Here is a 26793-nt window from a genome sequence, read left to right as displayed (position 1 = left end):
AATTAAAAAGGAGGTGAAGGAGGAAGAGAAGACTTCCTGGAGACTGAACAGCCAGACTCAGTACCATCTCAGCAAAACCGCAACCCTGTGGGTCAGCCCTAATCCTACCTTTTCCAAACTGTGCCACCGTTAAAGACATATCACAATTTACTTGAAAGCAGGACATGGGTGAAGGTAGAGAATGTTATTGGGGGTGTCTGGTCTAAATGCCTGGTTTTATAGATGGGAGAATCTGACATGCGGAAGGAAAGGAACTTGCCTGCAGTGAAGACAGCAGGATCACAGCGGAGTCAGAACCAGCTCCCAAGATTTCCGACTCCTAACTACCCAGGGCTGACTACTGAGCTTCCACCCACTTCCAAACTCCTTCACCTGATTAACCAACTGCATCCAGGTGTCCGCTCTCGGCTCAGGCGCATGCCCTTTAGGGAAAGGCTTCTGGGGACATCCTACCTGGTACTCCCCTTTCTCAGAGCACTCCTCCCAGATTATGCTGCCACTTCATCAGCTAGCTTCCCCCCACCCTTGACCTTGGAGCAACTCTTTGTTCACGTCTTGTGTCCTGGACCTGAGCACAAGCAGGAGGTCTACATGGACGCAGTGCAGTGAACAAAGTGACCGATGTCTCAGGTTCTTGGGAATTTCCCAGCATTAACCAAGCAAGTCCCAAGTCCCTGAAAATCCCTCGGCAAACCAGGACAGCTGGTCACTCTATTAGTGGACACCAACAAAGTGACATGGGGCTTTCCCAGGTGGCGCTAGAGGTAAAGAGCCTGCCTGCCAATGGAGGAAACGAATGTTTGATCCTGGGGTTGGGAAGATCCCCTGGAGGAGGGCATGGCAATCCACTCTAGTATTCTTGCCTGGAGAATCCCACAGACAAAGGAGCCTGGTGGGCTACAGTCCACAGGGTCGCAAAGGGTTGGATACAGGTGAAGCGACTTAGCATGCATGCAACAAAGTGAGACGGCTGGCTCACCATGTCCCCGCCTCTATCCGTCCTCAGCCACTGTGCAAGCCGGGCCCAGAGCCATGTCTCTGCCATGTGGTCACTCTAGCTCAGCACTGATAGAACTTTCTGCACTGCTGGAGATGTTCCTTATCTACACTGTCCAATACAGGAGTACCAGACCCAGGTGACTATGGAGCAGCTGAACTCTGGCTGGTGCAACCGAGTTTTTAATTCTATTTAATTTTTATTAATTTCTATTTAAATAGCCCTGTGTGGCTAGTAGCCACCATATAGAACAGTTTGTCTTTGGTTTTACATAATTGGAACTACGGTCCACCTCTGTGCACGGAATGAGCTTTAGAGTCAGAATGACCATGGTTCGAATCCTGACTCAGTCAGGTGCAAATGTGTCACAACTCCATGGGGAAGCTTGTTTCTCCCTCTGTGATCCTGACAAGTTGACTACGAGACAGTGTTCAGAAAGTGGTTGGTTCCTGGGAGAACTTATGCAAAAGGATTTCTCTGGAAGCCAATGAACCATGTTAAATGTAAAAAAATGTAAAATACTATGTAAAAATGCTAGAAAAATATGATTCTGAACCCAAAAGAGTGCAAGGGCATCAACTCGACCAGACTTTCAGCATCCCTGGCAGGTTCAAGTTCAGATTCCAAACTGCCGGGTTTAGAATTCAACTGTGCTGATTGACAGATTCACAGATTCAACTGTGCTGCTTGACTGGTCCCAGACCTGTGACTGACTGTCACTGAGTCCCACTGGGGCAGCGGGCACTGGGTCCTGGGAGATGCTGAGCCTCAGGCCATCTGAGGATGACCCTACATGGTCCAGGGGGCAAGGATCCAGGCCCTGCCCATAGCAGTGAGAAGGCAGCGCCCGGAGGAAGCCCCGGTGCCCCACAGGGCTCAGGCACACCCGGGCCGGCCACTTAGTGCCCAGGGGCCCAGGACACACAGGGCGCAGCCCGTATGCGGCACATGTAAGGAGAACACCACCCCCATTGCCTCACCCAAGGGCCAGGACACAGTCATGAGCTGGCAACCAGGAGCAGCTGCGAAGCCCTGGAGGTATCTGGTGTCTGGAACCTGTCCCCGGCCCTAATGAATCCACCCCCTCGGCAGGAACAGGCCGCAGGTCCCCGGAGGAGCAGGCTGTGGATCACAATCACCTGGGGAGCTTTTTAGCAACACTGTTCCTTAGATTGGGCACCGGTGTTTGCAGAAAGCTCCCAGATGACTGTGAGTCCCAGTGGCATGGCTGGGACTCGGTGTCTGTCATCTGAGGGCTTGGGAAGGTGGTTCTCATGAGGACTATCTAGGCAGTGCTAGGGGCCTTCCCAGGTGGTTCGGTGGTAAAGAATCTGCCTGCCGAGCAGTAGACATGGGTTCGATCCCTGGGTCGGCAAGATCCCTTGGAGAAGGAAATGGCAACCCACTCCAGTATTCTTGTTTGGAGGAGCCCACAGACAGAGGAGCCTGGTGGGCTACAGACCATGGGGTTGCAAAGAGTTGGACATGACTGAGCACACATGAGCACGAGGCAGAACTAGGGCTGGGGAGAGAAGTCCCCTTGTTAACAAGTTCCTCCCTCTGGCTGCAGGGACAATAGTCAGATGGTCGGGGGACCCTGACACCACAGCTAGGCCACAAGTTGCTCGCCTCCCTCCTGCCCCAGCTGGCAGAGACCCTTCCGGCTCACCAGGCCTGAGCTGTCCCGTGTCTTGTGTGCGGCCTCGGTGAAGAGGGTCCTCCTTCCCCACTATCCCCAAGCACCCCAAGCAGAAGCCCTAATCTGTACACCTCTCCGTCCTGGTGTCCCAGGCTGCACCCAGCACTGAGGAAGCCCACGACAGATGCTATTATTGTGGTTGTTACTCTCATTTCACTGAAAAGGAAACCAGAAGCTAGAGACAGTATGACTCACCCAAGGCCCCATGGTGCTGGGGCAGGGCTGGGACAGGAACTCTGGGTGCCTGGGTTCATTCCCTCTCCGATGCCCCAGGTTGGGGCTCATTGCCTCTGTGTCCACCCTCACCCACACTTTTTCTCCTCCCTCTTACAAGTCAGTATGCAGCCTCTGACCACCAGAATAAATGCTTATTAGAAGCCTCAGGCTCTGATTTATAGGATGCCACTTATCCTCAAAGGTTTCCCTGGTGGCTCAGCGGCAAAGAATCCGCCTGCCAAGGCAGCAGATGTGGGTTCTCCTGGGTCGAGAAGATTCCCCTGGAGAAGGAAATGGCAACCCACTCCAGAATTCTTGCCTGGAGAATCCACGGACAGAGGAGCCTGGGGGGCTACAGTCCATGGCGTCGCAGAGAGTCAGACATGACTTACCTGCTAAACAACAAATTATCCCCCAAATAGTCCATGGAGTCTATGAACACCCTTGGGCAGTACACAGGGCACTGGTTTTTAGCACAGCCTTGGAGCCTGACATACTCAAATTGCCACTGAGTAGCTGGGTGATCCTGGACACATTTCTTAACCTCTAGGGGCTTGGCTTCTTCGGCTGTAAACAGGGATGATGGTATTTACCACTCAGGTTTGTGGAGAAGCTTACTGAGATCAGTCAAAGGGATAAGACGGGCTCCATGGCCGGCCAGCAGGAAGTACCAACAGCTGGTAGCTATTATTCAGGTGGCAGGCACTACCCTTCTTATCATCTGCTCCACGCTCCATTTCAGACCCACAGAAGCCTCCAAACTATGCACCCTCTCATGTCCCTTCTCTTCGCACAGGCCACCCTGGGCCAGCGGACCCAGCCCACTGCCCCGGGCCTGGCCTGTCCTCTTGGGAGCACCACCCTGGAGGACCAAGTGGCTGGATTCATCACGTCATCCCCACCCCATCCTCCCCGAGTCACCCGGAAAAAAAATAAACGAGAAGTAACTCTTTCTATTCCTCATTCCAGACTTCCTGAATTTAAATCAAATATTTGCACACTCTCCAAAGCCTATAAACCTGAATTGCTCACAGGAAAAAAAAAAGAAAACTTATGTGCAAAGAGAGTAAGTGCGGGTGGTCGTGGCCTCAACGAACCTCACAGGAAAGGGCATTTGATCTGAATAACCACACAGCCCAGTTGAGGGAGCGGGGTGAGCAGGAGAAAGCTGCCATTTACAGGGCCATCTTCCTGGCCTCTCTCCGGCGACCTGCACAAAAATCAATGGTGCATTCCCTCTGTGGGCGGTCCATGGAAGCCCTGGGGTGGGGGGTGGGAGTGGGGCAGGGGGCGTTGAGTGTGAGGAGGGCTGGGGGAGGCGGGCAAGTGAGCACCAGCTCCCCAGAGCCACCCCGAGAGCACTTATACAGGAAGTGTTGGGCTGCTTCACACCAGCATGGCTGCCCAGTTAAAATCCCGAAGGATTGACACAGGCTGGGAAAGAGGTGCTGTCCAGAGCCCCTCTCCCCGGCTGCCACACCCACCACCCAGAGCCCCCAGACGGGCCTCAGCTAGGAAAAGATGAATGTCAAGCACTGTGGAAACTTCCAGAAAGGACACTGGTGGCTGCCCAATGTTAAACATTCTGAGCATCAACCCTGGGCACAGTTCAGAGGCATGAAGAATTCAAATGACACTCTGAGGGATTCAGAAGAACAAGCCTTCAATACACGTTTGCTGGAGGTAGAGAAGGAAAGACTGACTCACGGGCAGCGGCACCTGGGACAGGCCACGGACCCACAGTGCCTCCCTCCCTCTGGGCCACTCACTCCATACAAGCCCAGGCACCAGAGCCTCAGAAGCCTCCCTGGTCAAACGAAAGGAAGGTCTGCCCTGACCTCCCACCCTAACCTACCCTAACCCTCACCAGGCAAAAGGGAACTTTGGGGCTCCTCCCTGCCCAGCCTCCAGCCCCTCTGGGATGGCATCACTGTCCTCGGGGGTACCCCATGACCCTCCTACCATGTGCCCGAGGGGCTGGTGTGTCACCCAGCCACCCATGCTGGCGTGTCAAAGCATGGAGTGTTCCAGAACCAATGCTGCTTCAAGAACAAGCATGTGACCAAAACTGGCCAGTAAGAGTCCTCTCAAGGCTCAAGAATGGTCATGTGACCCTAACTGGCCAATAAGGACGTTCTCGAGCACTTTGACTGAAGTCACCAGGAAAGGGTATCCTTCTCCCATCACACAGGGCTATTCACATGAAAGGTTGAAAGCCTGACTTTATCTCACAGGGAGAGACCCCCCGAGAAACAAGGTGCAAGGAAGGCAAGGCAAAGAAACAGTGGGAGACAAAACCTGGCCAGCGTGATCTGGGCCCGTATCAGCCACCCGACTGTTTCACAATAAATGATCTTTTTCAAAACTAGGCCAGCTTGAGTTTGGTTTCTGTCACTTGGAACCCAGAGCATGGTCTGATACATTTCTCAGTGGGTGCACAAGAAGATGCTGGTTGCTACCAGACCCCGCTTCCTGCCCTGGCTGCCAGTTCATGCGACTCGGTGGCTTACTGATGGCATCTGGGAGGTTGGCTCTGGGCCCCACACCCTCTGCTTCACGCAAAGAGGGCATCTCTCTCCCACTGAACCCCCAGACTCTGGTCTCTTGCCCTCCATCTCACAAGCTATGAACACCACCGGTTACCTGTTCTAATACATGGATCTTTCAGTGGCCCTATATGGCTTGAAGATCACGATGCCAAGTCCCTCTAACGCATAAAGGGTTATGCTCATAAAGCTGCCATCCCAGGATGTGATGACATGAGTTCTCCAAACGAATCCTCCAGCCCAACCACGTACACCTATGCCGAGATCGCTCTCAACTCCAGGTTCCCAACCCCAAGACAGGAAGTGTCTCCAACCCATGCCAGCTGATTCCAAAAGCTCTTGCAGTACAAGGGTGACCCCTCATGTTCTGTAACCCACATCCTGCCCACTGAGGTCAAAGCCCCCACTCTTCACAGGGGTGAAGGCAATGTTGAAAGAACCTCATCAACACAGCCTCGTCCCCACAGAACAACTAACAGGACTCTCTCAAGAGCTTTCTAACACCCATCAAAGCCATAAAGTGGCTCTGAGTCAAGCCTTTGTCATGTAAATTAAAACTCCCCACCACCACCCCAAATTTTTGTTGAAAAATCAGCCAGCTGTGTACATTTCATCCAAAGTCACCGGAAAAAAAATCTACAGATAAAGCTTCTCTTGGCATGGAACACAAACTGACAGCATTTATAATTACAGAGAGCTCACTGCAAGAAAGATTTCAGAGGACATCCAGTGCAATCTTCCCATTTTACAGAAGTGGAAACTGAGATTCCAAGAAGTGAAATGACAACCCGGGGTCACACAGACAGGAAGCAGAGGGGCCAGGACAAAACACCAGGTCCTCTGCTTTTTTTCCCCTCCAACAGTTTATAAATAATAACCTTACCTCCATTTACTCTGTTACAATACTAATTCATATACACTCACTTAAAACTGTGATCCATGGAGAAGTGCTGTATGTTTTGATATTTTCTGCTCTTTGCATCACATCTTGCTGAGCGTCTCAAAACGGGGTCTCTGTTTCCTGGCAGAGGGGCTGGAGCCCTCCAGGCCTGAGACTTGGTGTGGTTTCTCACCCTCTCCACTGCCCGTAAACAACGCCAACAGGGTCAACACAGAGAGTAACAGCTGCTGGTTGTGCAATAAGAGGCCACCTCTACTTCCTAATGTGGCCTGGGTGAGGAGGTAGGGGGTGCGCTTTGTAAAAGTGTCTCCCCTCCCCTGGACCCAGCAAATTTGCCTGAGGACATGTTCATCACTCAGTGTGGTTTGTTTTATTCTCCGTACATCCCATGCATCTCTAAAGAAAACTCCTCTTGTGGGGTAACAAAGATTTCAGAAACAGCCTGGGGCTCGAATTTCTGGCAGCTCGTTTCACTCACTGTGTGACCTTAGGCAGGTCACTTCACCTCTCTGAGCCTCAGTTGCCTCGTCTTCAAAAAATGGCAGAAACATCATCCACAGAACAGAGTTGGAATCCCTTGAGCTCTACTCGAGGCCGTGGCTACTCGGCAGACCCAGGTCATCACCCTGAATTCCCAGAGCCTTTCTCCTCCTGCTGCCCATCAACTGCTCAGCACACAGGCCACGATCATCCTCTAACTCAGCCCCGCCAACGCCACAGCATCCGCACCTGCCTCTCGTGCAGGGTCAGGCCCTAGTGTCTGCCTTCCTGCCTGGGGACTAACCACTGCTTGGTCCGAAACCCCCCAAGGTCCTGCTGGCTCCAGCGCCCAAACTCAACAACCTGGTCACCCCAAACTGGTCAAGATGCCCCACTGTCAAGTTTCTCCTCAAAGGCCTGAAAACCTCTCCCAGTCGCCATAAAATTACTCAATTTTTCCCTTGTGGGATCAGATGGAATTTAAAGTAAGTCACTGAAGTCTATACAGCCCTTCCCGTACAGAACATGGAATGCCTGCGAGATTTCCTCCCCATCTCTGCCCCCCAATCAAGCCAGTGTTCTATTCACTGCTGTCACTGAGGAAGCAGGAGGGGTCCACCTGCCCAGCAAGCCCAGACTGAACGATCAGGCTTTCCATCTGGCTCTCATCAATCCGTCCTGCTGTCCCCCACAACAGGGTCAGGGCCTCTCACCCCCCAACTCCCTCCGGGCAGACATCTATCTATAGACGGAACCCTGTGTCTGCCCCCAGTTCCATCCACCGAGTCTGGGGAGTCTAGACAGGTTCCGATGGGGGGGAAGCAGAACTTCCAAGCAGAAGCTGGAACGGAGTTGGTGGGGAGAGGGGGGCAAGTATGTGCTAATGTGTGGCCAATCTGCTTGGGGTAAAAAAGAAAGGCGTGGATCCACCTGCCAGTGCAGGGGACGCAGGTTCGATCCCTGGTCTGGGAATATCACACATGCTGCAGGGCAACTATGCCCATGTGCCCCCACCATTTGAGCCCATGCTCTAGAGCCCGGGAGCCACAACTACTGAAGCCCACGCGCCCTAGAGCCAGTGCTCCGCAACAAGAGAAGTCACTGAGATGAGAAGCCCGTGCGTGGCAACAGAGCAGCCCCCTCTTGCCACAATTAGAGAAAGTCCGTGTGCAGCAATGAAAACCCAGCACAGCCAAAAATAAACAAACAAAAAAGAAAGGGACCTGCAGCAACCTGGATGGACCTAGCGATTATCATACTAAGTGAAAGAGGCCAGAGAAACACAAATATCACATGATATTGCTTATATATGGACTCTAAAACAGTCGGACACGACTGAAGCGACTTAGCAGCAGCAGCAGCAGCAAACAGTGATACAGAAATAGACCCACACACACAGAAAACAAACTTATGGTTACCAAAGGGGAAAGCCGGGGAGGAATAAATGAGGTGTTTGAGATTAACATACATACACCGCTATATACAAAATAGATAACCAACAAAGACCTACTATATAGCACAGGGAACTGGATTCGATACTTTGTAATAACCTATAAGGAGAAAGAATCTGAAAACAAATACATATAACTGAACCACTGCTGTATCCTTGAAATTAACAACACTGTAAATCAACTATAATTCAATTTAAAAAATAATAATGATAAAAGAAGAAGAAAGGATATCGAGTTAACCCTTCAATTCACTCAGTGAATTTTCTGCCTGAACTTTCTGCCTCATTGTTTATATTAAAATATACATATCATCAGGTCTCACTCAATGCCAAATCCCCCAAATTTTTACAAATGCCCAAAACAAACCTGGTGATACAAGAATGTAGGATGGATCAAGGATCAGGAATCAGAACCACAACAGACTATTAATAATAATTTCTTGAGTAGTGGGGCTTATACTGGGAGTGGGTGGAGGACAGTCATCATGAACTGTTGGTGGGAATGAAAAATAGTGAAATCCCTTTGGAAACCTGTTTGTCAGCTTCTCAAAAAGTTAAATATAAAAATCCACACAACCCACCAAATTCCACTCCTAGGCATCTACCCAGGAGAGATGAAAACCCACATTCACAAAGGCTAGCACACGCATGTTCATAGCAGCATTAATCCTAACAGCCCCAAACTGAAAGCAACACACGTGTTCATCAGCTGGTGAGTGGAGAAATGATGTGATGTACTGCACGACAGCATATTTTTCTACAATCAAGAGGACTGAAGTACTAGCATCAACAATGTGGATGAACCTCAAAAACTTTATACCCAGTAAAAGAAGCCAGACACAAGACATCATATCTTCCATTTACACCTGCTGTTGTTGTTCACTCACTAAACCATGTCTGACTCTTTGCAACCCCATGGACTGCAGCACGCCAGGCTTTCCTGTCCTTCACTATCTCTTGGAGCTTGCTCAAATTCATGTCCATTGAGTTGGTGGTGCTATCTAACCATCTCATCCTCTGCAGCTCCCTTCTTCTTCTGCCTTCAATCTTTCCCAGCATCTGGGCCTTTTCCATTGAGTCAGCTCTTCCACTTACATAAAGTGTCCCAAAGGCGAGTTTATAGACATTTATACAGAAGTACAGGTACAAAATCCGCCCGCAATGCAGGAGATCCCAGTTCAATTCCTGGGTTGGGAAGATCTGCTGGAGAAGGGATAGGCTACCCGCTCCAGTATTCTTGGGTTTCCCTGGTGGCTCAGACGGTAAAGAATCTGCCTGCAATGTGGGAGACCTGGGTTCAATCCCTGAGTTGGGAAGATCCCCCGGAGAAGGGAACGGCTACCCACTCCAGTATTGTGGCCTGGAGAATTCCATGGACTATACAGTCCATGGGGTCGCAAAGAGTTGGACACAACTGAGTGACTTCCACAGGTACAAAAGCAGATTATTAGTTACCTGGGGTTGAGGACAAAGATTATTTGTAAAGGGACATGAAGGATCTTATCAGGGTGATGAAAATGTTCTAAAAACTATATTATGGCCATGGCTGCACCTTTCAGTAAAATAACTAAAAAACTCACTGAAATGGGTAGACTTTAGATACATAAAATATACCACGCATTGGTTTCCTATGGCTGCTCTAACAAATTACCACAGATGTAGTAGCTTAAAATACAGACGTACTGTCTTATAATTCTGGAGACCAGAAATCCAGAATGGGCTTCGCCTGGCTGAAATCAGAACCAGGCTTTCTCCAGAAGTTCCAGGGGATTGTTCTCCCTTTCCTGGTGGCTGCGGGTACCCTGTGATTTGTAGCTTCAAACCGGCTTCAAAGCCAGCAGTGTCAGCATCTTCAAATTTCTGATTCTGACCCTCTGTTTCCATCATCAAACCTCCTTCTCCAACCCTCACCCTCCATTTTCCTCTAATAAGTCCCACCTGGATAATCTGGAAAGAGCTTCCCATCTCAAGATCCTTGGTCCCATCAGCAAAGTCCCTTTGTAAGGTAAGTATTCACAGGTCCTGGAGATTAGGACCTGGACATCTCTGATTCTAACACATACCTCAGTAGAGCTGTCACGAAAACAAATAAAAATAGCCCATGCAGGATGTGGCCAGCATGTAGGGCTCGTACAGCATGTAGGGCTCGTACAGGTGACCTTCCTAGAAACCCCACTGCTGAAGAAGCCCTCAAGAGCCCTGTCCTAGGGCAGCTCATAGGAACTGAAAGGGTCCTCACTTTGGCCTCAAATCTAAGAGGGAACGGGAAAAGAGAACAATAAAGCCTGGCAAGAAGACCCGGATCATCGGTCAAGTTCTAGATGAACGAGAGGATGAAGAGGGGAGAGCGGCATAAACGCCTGTACTTTCCACTGAGTTGACCCCCGCCCTGGTCCTCCCCACTCACTGTTGATTCTAAAGAAAAAGATTCATGTCTGCACAGATGTGAGCGTTTTGGTGTTCGGAAATTTCCATCTCACTGATTATTTTAAGAGAACCTAAATTAAGTTAGTCCCCAGACAATCTCTGATATTGACAAGCATTTAAATCAATACATACGGGGCCATCGGAGTTGCACCCTCAGCAAATACCTGGACCAGACTGTCCTTATCAAGGTAACAGAAGGCAGCGACCAGCATGGACCCTGTGGAAGCACGTGGCAGCCTGATGCCTTCTCTCCCTTCACGCCTTACAGTGGTCACCTCTCTGTCTAGTCTTCATCAAGGTTATGGCCCTTCCCAGCATTTGAAAATGGCTTTTTCTTCCCTGTTTCTTCTACTAGGCTGTGTGCTGCCGTGTGGTTAACACAGTGTGGGCGCACGCGCGCACACACACACACACACACACACACGAATGAAAAAACAGGCAAAGAATAAGACGTGTTTAAAGAAACAACAGGCTCAAGAGCTGAAATGAAAACTCCAAAGGATAAACATTTCCTCTCTTTGGTTCTGCACCCCTACGCCCTAGCACAGTGCCTCCTGGCACTCAGCACATGCTCAGTAAATACCAGCTAAAGGGATGAACGGCCAGGAAGCCCCTGGTCACCAGGATTAGGGACTCTTGATCTCTGCACTCCTGTGTCTACGAGCACAATGCCTGATACACAGTAGGTGGCCCAGTGTTTATACACCTGACCTGCAGAAGACTGGGTCTTAGAGGAATGGGATCGGGCTGGGTGGTGTCAACACCACAAAAAGGGAGGCAGGAGACGGGGAGCCTCCAGAGCAAGCTCACCCACCTCCCATAATAGGGGTGGGGTGCCCCACTCTGCCTCAGTGGTATCTGTCAGTCAGAGTTACTGGTTACAGACAACAGAAAAAAAAAAAAAAAAGGAATTTGATGAGAAAATTAGGGGAAGCTCCCAGAATTCCAGGCAGGCTGGAAAACCAGTCTGGGATAAAGGAGCAGGGGAGACTGGGCCAAGGACATGCCAACGGATGTCTGCTTAGGGTATTCCTGACTGTGAGGAACCTCTAACTCCCCTGCATCACTGCTGCACTCAACCTGGAATCTAAGCCACACGGCCACTCAGAGGCCACATGCCACAGCCCAAGCAGCTAGATGTGGGAAAAAGAACATCTACTCCACCTTGGTTGCTGCTGGGAGTCAAAGCTCCGTTCCCCTGCAAGATTTACATCTTGGGGGTTCCCCCAGACAGGAAGGTGGGAAGGATGCTGAGATATAGAAAATACAGAAAATGCCCATAAGACACAGCAATTCACCGAACTCCTGCAGACCCACGAGCCCTGTCTCACCATAACTGGTCCACAGAGTGGACCCAGGGGCTCCCAGGGTGGAGGAAGTGAGAGAGGCCACTGACTGTCTACCCAGCCTCAGAGCCAAGTGTGAACAAAGGAAGTGTTTCTTCATTTCTCACCACAGAGAGCAATTGTCAAGCAGAATTTCATGCATCTGCTATTGCAAAACCCCTAACAGAGCAGCACAAGGTCACTTCCAGAAACACCCCTTTCTCTCTACCCCGTAAAGACATTCGGCTTCAGCTACATCCTGGGTAACTTCATTGGCATAAACTGAGGTTGAGTACGTCAAGGCTGTATACTGTCACCCTGCTTATTTAACTTCTATGCAGAGTACATAATGAGAAACGCTGGGCTGGAAGAAGCACAAGCTGGAATCAAGTCTGCTGGGAGAAATATCAATAACCTCAGATATGCAGATGACACCACCCTTATGGCAGAAAGTGAAGAGGAACTCAAAAGCCTCTTGATGAAAGTGAAAGAGGAGAGTGAAAAAGTTGGCTTAAAGCTCAACATTCAGAAAACGAAGATCATGGCATCTGGTCCCATCGCTTCATGGGAAATAGATGGGAAACAGTGGAAACAGTGTCAGACTTTATTTTGGGGGGCTCCAAAATCACTGCAGATGGTGACTGCAGCCATGAAATTAAAAGATGCTTACTTCTTGGAAGGAAAGTTATGACCAACCTAGATAGCATATTCAAAAGCAGAGACATTATTTTGCCAACAAAGGTCCGTCTAGTCAAGGCTATGGTTCTTCCAGTGGTCATGTATGGATGTGAGAGTTGGACTGTGAAGAAAGCTGAGTGCCGAAGAATTGATGCTTTTGAACTGTGGTGTTGGAGAAGACTCTTGAGAGTCCCTTGGACTGCAAGGAGATCCAACCAGTCCATCCTAAAAGAAATCAGTCCTGGGTGTTCTTTGGAAGGACTGATGCTAAAGCTGAAACTCCAGTACTTTGGCCACCTCATGTGAAGAGTTGACTCATTGGAAAAGACTCTGAAGCTGGGAGGGATTAGGGGCAGGAGGAGAAGGGGACGACAGAGGATGAGATGGCTGGATGGCATCACTGACTCGATGGATGTGAGTTTGAGTAAACTCTGGGAGTTGTTGATGGACAGGGAGGCCTGGCATGCTGTGATTCATGGTGTCACAAAGAGTCGGACATGACTGAGCAACTGAACTGAACTGAGGTTCATTCATTCATTTGTTTGTTCATTTATTCAGCGAACGGTTTCAAGACCCAGATGTGCCAGGCCTCCTGCTGGGTTCTAGGGTTACAGAGATGAATCAGTTATCATCCTTGGCTTCCAGAAGTTCAGCTGGCTAAAGGAAAGGATAAAAAGCAAGCAAGTTCTGCACTGGGGATGGCAAATGTAGTGCAGAATTAGTGATCTGAATATAAGCTAAGCTAAAGACTTTTTTTTAGCAATTGCTGGGCATCACTCCATTTATAAACACACACACACACACACACACACACACACAACGAGCTACTTCCTGAGTCAGCCACTAGCCCTAGGACCTAGCACAAGAACAAGATCTGTATGTCCAACTTTAGATCCCATTATGAAGGGCTGCTGGCCACTTAGTTGGCTATAAATGTCCATCCTCGGACAGTCTCCATCCCTGAGTCGCGGGACAAAAGGCAGAGGCTGACACCATTACCCAGATGGCTGTGCTCTAAGGGAGATCCTAGCTCTTGGCGACAGGTGGTCCTCAGGAAGCTGGGAGATAAAGGTTGCCCTAAGTGCCCCTGCTTTACCCTCCACAAACCATAACACCAACACCTGCCCCTTGTTCTACACTTCCTGGTTATAAAACACTGTTACACTTACTTGCTCATCCATCATTCATTCTCCAAATACCTATTATGTGTGAGCTACTCTGCTTAGAGCTAGGAATCTAAAGAGTAAGAAAACACAGCCCCTACCCTTTAGGAGGCCACTTCGTCCAGGAAGCCCTCCTAGATCTCTTTGGCCAGGTTGTACATCCCTCATCCTAGCTCCCTGTATCACTGCTGCCTCTCTTTCCATTTCAGTTCCCTGGCTTAGATGAAAAAAGGACTCATCTACCTCCGACACCACCGTCTCCCCCCCAGGCCCTCGTATGGTGTCTGACACAGTGGAGGCAGAATAAATGCCTTGAGGAAGCCCCAGTGGGAACAGCTGAGAAGATAGAGGAGAAACTGAAACCCAGGGGGCAGGGCAAGCTGACTCTTTAGGTAAGAGTCTGGCATTATCCTTCCGCCCTTTGGTTTCTAGATCAGGAAGTCTGTCTCAGAGGGCCTGGGTGACTTGCCCAAGATTCCTGTTCATACAACTAGCAGAGCCCTTAATCCCACGCTCTTCATATCAGTTTCCAGACCGACTGGACACCCCAGGCAGCCGCTGGCTCACTTCGTCCCCAGCGGTCACAGTTTCATCTGCCCTCCTGTGACCAGCTTGTTGTTGGCACCTGCAGTACTCTTCACCCTCCCCAGAGCACTGTTCTAAGATACAAGGAGAGAGGAGTCTGTGATTAAAACAAAGAAACGGATTTCTAATGATGGAATGTCGGGTACTCATTTATTCATTACACAAATATTTACTGAACACCCACGGGACGCTCTAGAGGTGAAGAAGCAGGAGTCAACACAGGCAAAAATCGCTGCTGCCCGCTAAGGTGTGATGGTGTTACAGAAAGGTGGTGTCCCTCTGGTGAATAAATGAATGGATCAAAGGTAACCTCAGGTGATCTATTGCAGGTAATGTCAATGTGATGCAAACTGACTCACAGCACCTGATCTGCTGGGGGACAGGGAGACCACATAATTCTTAATCCCCAGGTATCTCTACTAGCTACTAGGGGATCCCCTGTCTTACTCTTTCAACAGTCACAGTACAAATAGAATGAGCCCCCTTTGCTGGCCATTGCTGGCTTCCTAATTAAAGTCAAGGATGTGTGTTTACTCAAGGTCTATAAACACAGACCCCAAAAAAATGTTTAAGAGAAAGCAGATGAAATGTGGGTAAGGACTAACTAATAAAATCAGGGGGAAGAATGCTGGGAGTTTTCAACCATGACCGTGATTAAACAAAACTTGCGGGGAGGATGCTCTGAGGGCCAAGGTCCAGAAATGTGTGCAGAGCCTGAGTTTCCAGGGCAAAATGTAAACCATAACTTCCTGCTGAATTAATTGGTCCCCGGTGGGAGAGTCAGACTAAGTTGCTCTGGACCACGCAGCTCTTCCTGCCTCACCCCTCCCCATCTTCTACCACGAGGTTGTCACACAGCTCGACAAGACTGCATTTAAAAATCCTGTGGACTTGCAGCTTCACTGGGGACTGTGTGTGGGCTCAATCATGTCTGACTCTCTGCGACCCCATGGATTGCAGCTCGCCAGGCTTCTCTGTCCATGGAATTCTCCAGGCAAGAATACTGGAGTGGGTGCCATTTCCTTCTCCAAGGGATATTCCTGACCCAGGGATCGAATCTGCGTCTCTTGCGTCTCCAGCACTGGCAGGAGGATCTTTTCTCACCGAGGCACCTTGGAAGCCCCAGTCTCTGTTAGATTAAAAGAGGCACTTAATGAAGCTCTGCAAGGAGATCCAACCAGTCCATTCTAAAGGAAATCAGTCCTGAATATTCATTGGAAGGACGGATGCTGAAGCTGAAGCGCCAATACTTTGGCCACCTCATGCGAAGAGTTGACTCATTGGAAAAGACCCTGACGCTGAGAAGATTGAAGGCAGGAGAAGGGGACAACAGAGGATGAGATGGTTGAATGGCATCACTGCCTCAATGGACATGAGTTTGAGCAAGTTCTGGGAGTTAGTGATGGACAGGGAAGCCGGGCGTGCTGCAGTCTATGGGGTCGCAAAGAGTTGGACAGAACTGAGCAACCGAACTGAATGAAGCTCAGAAGCTGAGACCATCAGAATGTTCACTGTCATCTGGAGGCTTCAGTCTCATCTAACCACGACACCAGACACTGGCTAAGGTCCCTTCCAATGACAGCTGCCCACAAACCGTTCTCCTCAACCCAGGCAGGAATCAGGGATGTGGAGAAGGACCTCTCCTCTGAAATCTGGGTGCAAGTCTGGCCTGAATTTGAACATGAGTGGCAGAGATGGCCAGGAGCCCAAGGATCCCCCTGGAAAGTTGATGACATCCCAGAGATCAAAGTGGGCACAATAAGGCTGACACCCTGGGCCAGCCCGAATAAAATGCTAATGAACACGTTTCCACAGTTAAAGTCAACAATGGGAGAGTCACCGATGAGGCCCAGAAAACAGTCAATGTCTTTGATTAAGTGCTGATGAAATTCCCCATCACTGCTTTAATCTGGCTCCCCAGGGAGTTTCATTGGCTTTGAGATGTTTTCAAAGAAAACGATCTTGAATATATTAATACATGATTCCCCAAGCTACTAAACAGAAAGATGGGCCCTTCTGCCTCCACCCCTTCCCCAGGGCACACAGCAGTTTCCCAGATGAGTCCTTAGTGTCAGACAATGGCAACTTTGGCTCTTTTTCTATAAAAGATGATCTTTCTCACCAGCATTTACTCTCTGCTGGTCCAGGTCCTCTATCAGAGTCTCCGTTTATCAACGACTTCGTGCATTTGAAGCTGAAGCAAACCTCCTCGGGCTGGGACCAACCTCTCTTAAAGCTAAGGTCCTGATAAATATCAAAGTGCTCTTAGCAAACTGACTTGGTTTCCATACCAGAGCAGAGTCCATCCATCAGCTCTACACCAACCTGGATTCTCAGCCATTCTGAGTATAAATTCATTGTTTAGTTGCTAAATCTATCTGACACTTTGTGACCTCATGAACTGCAGCCTGCCAGGCTTCCCTGCCCTTCACTATCTTCTGGAGTTTGCTCAAAACTCACATCCACTGAGTCAGTGATGCCATCCACCCATCTCATTCTCTGTTGCCCCCTTCTCCTCTTACCTTCTATCTTTCCCAGCATCAGGATTCTGAGCCACTCTGAGTATAAATGATCAAGAGGAAAACACACTGAAGGATGGCTCCTAAGCTGAGCCAATCCACGCCTTTGCCTATAGCTCCTTGAGTGCTGCTGCCTTTTGCACATGCTGTTCCCTTTGTCTGAAATGCTTTTCCGAGCAGTGGCCTTTAAAATTCAAACTGTCACCTTGTCTACAAAGCCTGGCTCAGACTGTCCAGGCAGTTCAGTTCAGCATGTCCTGAGTGTGCGAGCCCAGTCCTTATATGGCTAGATGCACAGAGAAGAGGAACTTCCCCTCAACTGGCTGTAGACCCTCCCAAGATAGCATCTTCAAATCACCTCTGGCTTGAAACTTTATTTTAAAAGCTTTAATCTGCATTATTTCAGATGTTAAAAAAAAAAAAAAGAATAAAACCACCTCTTGTGCCCACCACTCAGCTTAAGGAACAAAATGTGTGTGTGTGTGTGTGTGCGCGTGCGTGCGTGCATGCGCGCGCACACACTCAGTCGTGTCTGACTCTTTGCAACTCCATGGACTGTAGCCTGCTAGTTCCTCTATGGAATTTCCCAGGCAAGAATACTGGGGTGGGTTGCCATTTCCTCCTTCAGGGGATCTTTCTGACCCAGGGATCAAACTCAAGTCTTCTGCATCTCCTGAACTGGCAGGTGGATTCTTTACCACTAAGCCACCTAGGAAGCCCTAAAGGATGGATGAGCCCTCAGTAAATGCCCTTTTCATTCATTAGGTGTGTCTTCTGACTTCTGAATTCCCTGCTAGCCTGAAGCGCATCTGTGAGGAGGCCACCAACTGGAGCTTAAGAAAAGCCAGGACTAAGACTGAGTTCCAACTTTGGCCTTTCCCAGCTGTGCAGCCCCAGGCAAATCACTCAACCTCTCTGGGCTTCAATTCTCTGGGAAAAAAAAAATGCACTCATTCTACAAACACTCTTGGATTGAGGGCTACAGTGAAGCCTGACCTGCAGACCTCAAAGAGGAAAAGGTCCAGTTCTTGGGCTCGGTGATGCTTAGCGGCCACAACATGAACTCAAAGCACTCCACCGCTATAAGGTACTGTTATTAGACTTTAGCCTTTATTTTCTGTCATAACAGCCCCTTTCTGACTTCTTTCCCTGCCTTGTTTTTTTTTTTATTTTTAAGGTTCAAGACACGGTGTTTGGTCAATGCGAAGCAGAACAGAGAGCCAGGAGGCTCATCTTTAATTCAGCGCCAACAACACTCAGCTGGGCTCAAACTTGGACGGAGGCTTTTTTCCCCAGTGCATCTACTCACAGAGGCCTGTTCCTCCAGTCAGCTCTCAACTATTCTCCCAGGGAGGGCTCAACCCAGGCTGGGAGGCTTGCGGGGGGCGTGGGGTGTGGACAGGAAAGGGAGATGGGTCGGGAGAGCAGGGCAGACCTAGGACAGACCCCTCCCCGCAGTCCAGAGAGCAGCCAGGGCCTCCTGGGAGGACAGGGTGACAGCACCCCCAGAGTGTGGCCCTCAGGAGAGGGACACAGGGAGGTGGCAGCCTGTCCCACTCCCGGCTTCCTCCTCCTAGAAGGATGCTCCATGACACCTCTGCCACAGAGAAGGGAAGTGGCGTGAAGCAGCTGGCAGGGCTGCTCACACAGCAGAGGCAGAGCCCTGCGCCCAGCTGCGGGTTCCCAGTGCCTCCCGCCCTCTCGGCGGCAGACGACACCCACACCCTCAGGGAACGAAAACCTTGGTGTGGCCATGAGCTTCAGCTTTGCCCAAGGATGAAACCTTTTACTAAACTTCAGTTTGTATAGACTCCGGGAGTTGGTGATGGACAGGGAGGCCTGGCGTGCTGCGGTCCATGGGGTCGCAAAGAGTCGGACACGACTGAGTGACTGAACTGAACTGAACACCCGATAGGCCACCCGTTAGAAGCTGAACTACATCTCCTGGCTGATAAGGATTAAATGAGATGACAGGCCCAGGCAGAAACCTCTCCCACCACCGGCTTTTTAGCTGTTCTGTTCTAGTCCTGACTCTCGAAAGGGCGAGGATGAGGAACCAGCGTGACTCAGCTCTGCGGCTCAGGGTTCAGCGAGCAGCAGGAGCTCCTTTCATCTGGACAGAGCAGTACAACTGCCTGATTCACCTTTCGCTTCCTCTGGAAGGTACCGGGCCCAACAGGAGAAGAGAGGAGGAAGGGAGTGGAAAAAACAAGGGCTTTTCTGGACACTCAACAAATAGCTGTTGGGCTTCCCTGGTGGCTCAGTGATAAAGAATCCGCCTGCCAATACGGGGTACATGGGTTCAATCCCTGATCTGGGAAGATCCCACATGCCGTGGAGCAACCAAGCCCGTGAGCCACAACAAGAGAAGCCACAGTATTGAGAAGACCAAGCACTGTACCCAGAGAGTAGCCCCCGATCGCCGCAAGTAGAGAAAATCCCGCAGCGACGAAGATTCAGCAAACCAATAAATCAAATTATGTAAAAAATAAAAATAAATTGCCATTATTGCCCAGAAAGGTTGATAAAGGAAGGACCCAGCTGGCCACTAGCAAGAAGATACACCTGCCTTCGCAGGATGACACGGCTCCCAGACATCCAGGCAGGGTGACAGGGCATCCACTGGGTTTTCTCCTGAACGAGCTCTTAGGAACATTCCAGTCTCTGCACGTCAGCAGGTGCATCTCAGGTGCTATTTGACCTCCCCACCCCCGCTCTGATTGAGTGGCACCCCGTAACACACAGGAGAATAAGCTCGAAGGTGGAATCAAACCCTCCCTCCTGCCCCACTTAATATGATCAGGAACAAGAGATCAGGTTCCTTTTCTTTGCGTTTTAAATGTCTGAGGTCTTGAGACGAAGATCAGTTTAGCTGGAGAGAAGCATTTTTCAATCCCATCCCCAGCCATGATCCTGGAAGGGGGGAGGGTCCCTGGGGGAAGAGGGTGACGGGACATTCAAAAGGTCACACCCCTCGACTAGTCCTCATTTACTTCTGAGAGGGAGAGGGCAAGGGTGAAGTCAGAAATATGCAAATTCGCTTTTCTACACTTCCTCTGCATTTCACCACTGAAACTTTGAGAAACACCACTTGGGAAAGAGAGAGTTCCACTGGGGGGAGGGAGAAGGGCCTTAAGGTGGTGGGGTCATCTCTGAAGGTCGGAGCCCCCTAGGGCCCAGGACACCCTGTCAGATCAACTCCAGGATGGGGTGCTCAACCACAGACGTGGGCTTCCCTGGTGGCTCAGTAGATAAGAACTCACCTGCCAATGCAGGGGACACAGGTTTGATCCCTGCCCCGCGAAGATTCCACATGCCGTGAAGCAACTAAGCCTACAAGCCACAACTACTGAGCCCGAGTGCCTAGAGCCTGTGCTCAGCAACAAGAGAAGCCACCGCAATTAGAAGTCCATGCACCGCAAGTAGAAGAGTACCCCCCTGCTCACTGCAAACAGAGAAAAGGCCTCACAGTAACAAAAAACAAAACACTGATTTAGGCTCCACTAGGCCAGAAGTTGTGTCCTTCCCATCTACTGGGTCTCCCACAGTGCAGCTGGACCCCCTAAAACTCTCCAAAGTTAACAGCACTCAAGCCGGCGAGACCCCTAGAATAATTAATTATTAACATATACGTGTAATACGTGGAGTGCCACTGGGTCAGGACATCTACACGTTCTCAATCTATCATAAGGTACAATGGAAGTGTACCTCATGTTCATTTAATTAGCCATATTCAACTGTACTCAATCGTATATCCAACTATGCTCAAAGGGCCACATTTTTTTTTTAAGAAACTTGAATGAAAGTGTACTTTGCCTCTTTATGTGTATTTATTTTTGGGGATATTATACATTGTGTACAACTATACACTACTGTTTGCATGATATGTTCACACACACGGGTTACTGCACAGCATCACATATACAAAATCACAAGTGTGCAAACGATCCTTCGGGGCAAATTCTCCTGAGACTGTCTCCTAATTCACCACGGAGTTCTGCCTGCTGGGTTGACTCCTGGACTTCATGACTGAGATGTGACTCTTATGTTTTTTTCTCCTTTGGTGCTTTTGAGTCTTGAAGGGTGTGTCTGTCTGATAGGAACTAGCAGAAAATCAGTTTCGGGTTAGAACAGGAAACTGGGCCTCCAAGGCTGGTAAGCACTGGGAAGGCCACCGTGGCTCTGCACTGTGGCCACTTGCCAAGGACAGGCTGTCTGGTCACAAGAACTCCTTGTTGGGCCATGAGCTGGCCATGTGGGGCTTTCACCTCCCTGGTCTGATGGCTCATTCTTTCAGTGAGTGGTGCAGATGACTTCCATGTTCCTGTGCGACTCTGGGCAACTCATATCATCTCTCTGGGCCTTCACGGGCTGTCTGAACAAGTTCCCACCTTGGATGAGAATCAGAGCTTCCTAGATGAGGTTACGCTGTGTTGAGATAGTGACCTCCTCAGCACTTGGGGCGGGTGGCCCTGGGGTCAGCCACCTCCAGGCAAGAGATGCTTCCTCTTTCACTGCCCAACCCAGGCTTACAAATTCTGTTTTCCTGCATGGGTGGTGGCCTGAAAAAGCCCGAGAAGGATGGGACTAGGTGATCTCCAATGTCCTTTCCATCTTACACCAACTGCCCCACCCCCAGCAGTTAGAATCAGGTGGTATTCAGGCAAAAGATTCTGCTACGTGGGGGTTCCTCTAACTGGGTGACAAGGCATCAGAATTATCTGAGACTGTGTGTTTTAAAATGTGGATTCCTGGACTTCCCTGGCGGTACAGTAGATAAGAATTCGACTGCCAGTGCAGGCGACGGGTTTGATCCCTCGTCTGGGAAGATTCCACATGCCTCGGGGCAACTGAGGCCATGTACCACAACTACTGAGCTCGCGTGCCTAGAGCCTGTGCTCTGCAACAACAGAAGCCACCTCAGCAAGAAGCCCAGGCGCTGCATCTAAGAGCAGCTCTCACTTGCTGCAACTAGAGAAAGCCCACACACAGCAACAAAGACCCAGAACAGCCATAAATAAATAAATAAATAATTTAAAAAAAAAGAAAATGTGGACTCTTGATTCTCCCACCCAGGAAGCTTAAACATACCCAATTTATAGTTAGATAAAAGAAATACTGGGGAAAAGGAAACACAGGCATAGACTATTCTGGCAAATTCACACACTGAAAATGGATGGGAGTGTGGGACTACCATGAGCAAGCAATTCATCTGGTACCCACCTTATTGTCTCAAGTCTACAATGACCCAGGCTCCAAAACCGGGGCTTTCCTTTCCTATTCGACCATCTACCCCAAAGCCTGAACCCACAGCACACTTCCTTCACGCAGATCTTTGTCTTGTGGGGGGGTGCATATGGACAGAGGAATGTGCCACACGTCCCAACAGCAAATGCAACAAGAAGTGTGTTAATAGCACAAGTCAATTTCACACTGAAATTTACCAAAAATCTCACTATTCAAATAAGCCCAAGTAATCTATAATTGTAAGAGCAATTTATAAATCCTCAACTTCCTGGGCTGACAAGTTCACAGAAGGTAGCTCTCACCAGTGATGGTTGGCAGGGTGCCTAGAACAAGGCGACATTCCCTTAGAAAACCACCTCTGTCTTCCAGCAACACCAAACAGCATCCAGCCGCAGCAGCCTGCTCCCTAGAAGACAACTCCCTTTGTAGGACTTTCGTTATGCTCGAGGTACACTCAGAAGAAACAGTAGGTGGGGACTTCCCTGGTGGTCCAGTGGTTAAGAATCCCCCTGCCAACGCAGGGGACATAGGTTCAATCCCAGTTCCGGGAAGGTTTCACACGCTGAGCAACAACTAAGGCCGTGTGCCGTGACTGCTGAGCCCATCCACTACAGCGACTGAAGCCTGCTCGCCCTAGAGCCTGTGCCCCACCAGAGAAGCCAGCGCAATGAGAAGCCTGCACACGGGGCAGCCCCCCTCGCTGCAACCAGAGAAAGCCCTCACACAGCAATGAAGACCCAGCACAGCCAAAAATAATAAACAAATAAAACTTTAAAAAACAACAACAGTAGGTGACAGTGAAGCTGACAGAGATAGTGCTTTGAATTCCAGCTCTGCCTATGATTAACCTCTAAGTGTTCTCTGTTTCCTCCTCTAGAAGGTGGAGATAATATGACCTAACTCGCAAAGTTACTGTGAAGGTAAGAACCACCACCTGCAAAGTATACATTGTCCATGCTCAATAAGGGAGAGCTGTTGTCATCACAAGGGAGACCAAAAGACCCCAAAAGCCCAAAATCACAAACCCCCCCATGTGAATTTACGGGAGCCCTGTCACCCGGGAGGTCCTTGCCTGGGCCATAAATGCCACACCAAGTGTCGGAGACGCTGTCTCGCTCCCCACCTCCCGCGCTCCCCTCCCCGCCCCTGCAATCACCCCACTGCTCTGTCCTCTGATGCCCACCCCCAAACCCAGCTAGAGAGCCTCTCCGATTCCTGAAGGACAGGGTGGGCTTGGAGGGGCTGGGTTCTGATGAGCCCAAGGAAACAATCCAAACCCTGCCTTCTTAAGCTGCTCAGGCCCTTACAGACTTGTGTGGGGTGGCCGGGGGACACAGAGCATTTATTCCCTCCATGGACCCATCCCGGGGCCCAGCACATAGTAGGTACTCACTTAGTGACCCCTGTTGAAGAGCAGGAGGGATCTGCTTTCTCCACAGTGAACTGAACACCCAATAGCTATGAAGGCATGTTCGGAAAAGACTATGAAATACCTCTCCGCTTCGGTTCACGGCCTGCTGGATCTACAGGTACCCGCTGGTTGTCCCTGGGGCCCCTCGGAGCTCAGGGAAGTGCACAGAACTAGGGTTCAGGGGAGCAGGGCAGACATTTTAGGATGTTATTGGCCAAGTTTCACTTCCTTGCTGTCTTCTGTATTTTACTTCACCTCTGGTTTTGAGCAAAGCTGGGGCCAGGCCAGCACACAAGCTGGCAGTGGAGACCTCTGCTGGGCTGCTCGCTCCTCCTCCCTGAGTCCCAGCAGATGGCAGTCCCTGAGGCTGAGACCAGACAAGGGACTTGATTCCTAAGCACCTGTGAGGTGCCAGGCCCTACGCCAGGCAGAGGCAGCCAGGCTCCCACTGAAGAGCCACAGCAAACTGCACAACTGGCCCTGGGGTGCCGGGGCACGTGAGGCAGTTTGCAGACGACTCCACACTCAGGGAGTCGTGAGTGAACCAAGAGGTACCAGGTCGCGAGGTCCATGGCTCTTTCCCCTTTCAAAGGACAACCCCAGAGGTGCCAAACTCTCGGTTTTGCATTAAGGCACTACAGCAGTTTGAAAGTATCTTACAGAAGTACCTGCCCTTGGGACTTCCCTGGCAAGTCCAGTGGCTAAGGCTCCTTGCTTCCAGTGCAGGGGGCAAAGGTTCAATCCCTGGTCAGGGAATAAGATCCCACATGCTGCACGGTACAGCCAAAAGATTAAACAAAACAAAAAGAAATACTTGCCCTCCTATCAAATCCATATCCCATGGATACGCCAGAAGGTTACAGTCCTGACCTGAAATCAGCACTGGACAAAGCAGTTCCTGCCCAGCTGTGACTACGTCCTTGCAGGGAGGGGGTGTCTTCTTGGAGTCTTTCTATTGATACCAGGCACTAGGCTAGCAGCTTGTCCAGACATCATCATTTAGCCCTCCAAACAACCCTGAGAGGAGGTGTTACCAGCCCAGCTCTGTCCCAGGCGGTTCTGGCTCAGCAAGGTCACACAGCTACTGCGCAGCAGGGCCAGGGCACCTCAGCTCCACAGTCCAGCAGTATTTGCTGAGTGGGCGCTGGGTTTAAATTCCAGAGAACTCCAAGTGGCCAGACAGGGCCCATCCCAGTAGACTACTTGAGCAAGTGAGCCAAGGATGGAGCTTTTCTGCTCTTGCTGCCCTAGCCTCTTCCCATCCTCACCTCCTCTGCAGGACTGTGGCACTGTTCCTCCCCATCCTGGTCTGAGGATGCTCACCGAGGAGGGGAGAGGAGGCCACGTGTCTCTGCCAGGCTGTGCGACTTCAAAGCCTTCACTTTTCCCTTGTTGGATCTTCTTTTCCACTGTGGGTTTAAGGGCTTGCTCCCCTGCCCAAGGAAGGTCAGGAACAGAGATATCTTCCATGCCTGGGAAGGATGTCCAGCCAACACCCCCCTTGGCCTCAGAGCCCAGCACTAAGGCAGCCCCAAGGTACTCACGGGCAGATGCTCGGGAGCCAGGAGACCTGGGTTCCGGTCCTGCGTTTGCCTCTTGGGCAAGACACTTCCCCCTGCAGATCCCAGTTCCCTCATTGGTTTAATTAATAGTACGGGGCCCCTGCAACTCTGAGCACGCGGTTCCCGCAACTCTGAGCACACGGTTCCCGCTCAGTCCTTCCCAACAGCATCACCTTTGAAGGCTGCCACACTCACCCTGCCTCCCTGTCTTCCCTCCCCGACTCCCTGCTGGGCCACAGAGCACCTCGGGGTGGGAAAAGGAGGGCTCTTCTCCACACTACCTTCAGGTCCCCACCGTCTTCTTATCATATGACTTGGGGCACGTCTGCTTCCTCCACTAACTAAGCCATCAGCTGCCGGCAGCCTCCAGGGTCACATTCCAATTCGCATTCTCAGTGTTGGTTGGGTCCCAAGTGAATGAGAGGGTAGGGACCTCCAAGCTCTCCCTACTCAAGGCATGGTCCACAACGCTGAGCATCATGTGGGGAAGTGTCAGAAATGCAGGCTCTCTGCCCATCTGACTCTTCAAGGGAATCCTCAGTGGATTTGGAGGACTCATATACTCCAGTATGGGACGTGCTGCAAGGTTCCCCCCAGCTCTGACATGCCCCTTCCCCACAGCCCTTGATTTCACCACCTAGATGCCTCCAGACCTGTGGGCCTTAACAGGGATCCCTAAAATGTAGCTCACTAAATGTACCAAGGGTTTCCCTGGTGGGGCCAGGGATAAAGAACCCGCCTGCCGATGCAGAAGAGCCAGGTTCCATCCCTGGGTCGAGAAGGTCCCCTGGAGGAGGAAATGGAAATCCACTCCAGTATTCTTGCCTGGAAAATCTCACAGACAGAAAGGAGCCTGGTGGCCACAATCCATAAGATCACAAAGAGCTGGACACGACTGAGCGACTAAGCACACACACAGTTACCAAAGGACATTCACCTTAGGAGCCAGCAGCTTCACCTTCGAGAAGCCAGCAGCTGACTCACAAGCAGGATCTGAAACGTGCAGCCCCCCAGGGTGACTCCTGCCAGGTGTGACCCACTGGGCCCCTGAGTCTCAAGGAAGCCCAGCGGCTTCAAAATGTTGCAGCCCCTCCCTCAGTTCTGTGGATGAGGCTACCCCCCGGCTCCCCTCCCCCCACAACTCCCAAAAGCAGATGACTGCATGGCAGCCAATATTTAACACAGAGACAAACAGACCAGCAACCCACTGGCCCCCTCGCGGGCCCTGCATCCACGCTCAGAAAATGTTCTTCCTTTATTTTCTACTCTTGACATTTACTCAACTTCAAAAGAAAAGGAATCCTTCCAAAACACACTTTCAGGTTTTATTTTTAATAAACCCTGCGATTCCTCTAATGGCTTCAGATTATCCTAAATATTTATTAAAAAAATCATTCTCAGCGTCACTTCTATAAACAAACCTCCTCAGAGACTTCGATTATTTATGAATTTATGAACACAACGTCTCCTTTCCCTGGGGCAGATGGTAACGTGTAAGCCTTTGAAAAGGAGTTGGGGGTGGAGGGAGGAAAAATCAATGGGACAGAACATCAACTCAATGAGCCCTCAGTTTACTCTCCTTGACCG

The 26793-nt window shown here is 50.3% G+C and overlaps 1 protein-coding gene across 4 annotated transcripts in view; it reads right to left on the bottom strand.

Annotated features, from left to right (window-relative positions):
- Positions 1 to 26793, bottom strand: part of CYRIB (CYFIP related Rac1 interactor B) — a 148154-nt gene that overhangs the window by 117180 nt on the left and 4181 nt on the right. Inside the window, exon 1 of one of the 4 annotated variants that reach the window (XM_070802439.1) lies at positions 6383 to 6539. The exons of the other annotated variants lie outside the window; for them this stretch is intronic. Within the exon in view, the coding sequence (XP_070658540.1) occupies positions 6383 to 6440 (58 nt within the window). The 5' untranslated portion in view covers positions 6441 to 6539. Of the gene's footprint in view, positions 1 to 6382; positions 6540 to 26793 lie in introns of those variants that run through there. 4 annotated transcript variants of the gene reach the window in all.

This window comes from Bos indicus, chromosome 14 (genome assembly GCF_029378745.1).
Source record: "Bos indicus isolate NIAB-ARS_2022 breed Sahiwal x Tharparkar chromosome 14, NIAB-ARS_B.indTharparkar_mat_pri_1.0, whole genome shotgun sequence".
Lineage (NCBI taxonomy): Eukaryota > Metazoa > Chordata > Mammalia > Artiodactyla > Bovidae > Bos > Bos indicus.
The sequence above is the reverse complement of the archived record's forward strand: the minus strand, read 5'-3'. Positions and strand labels throughout refer to the sequence as shown.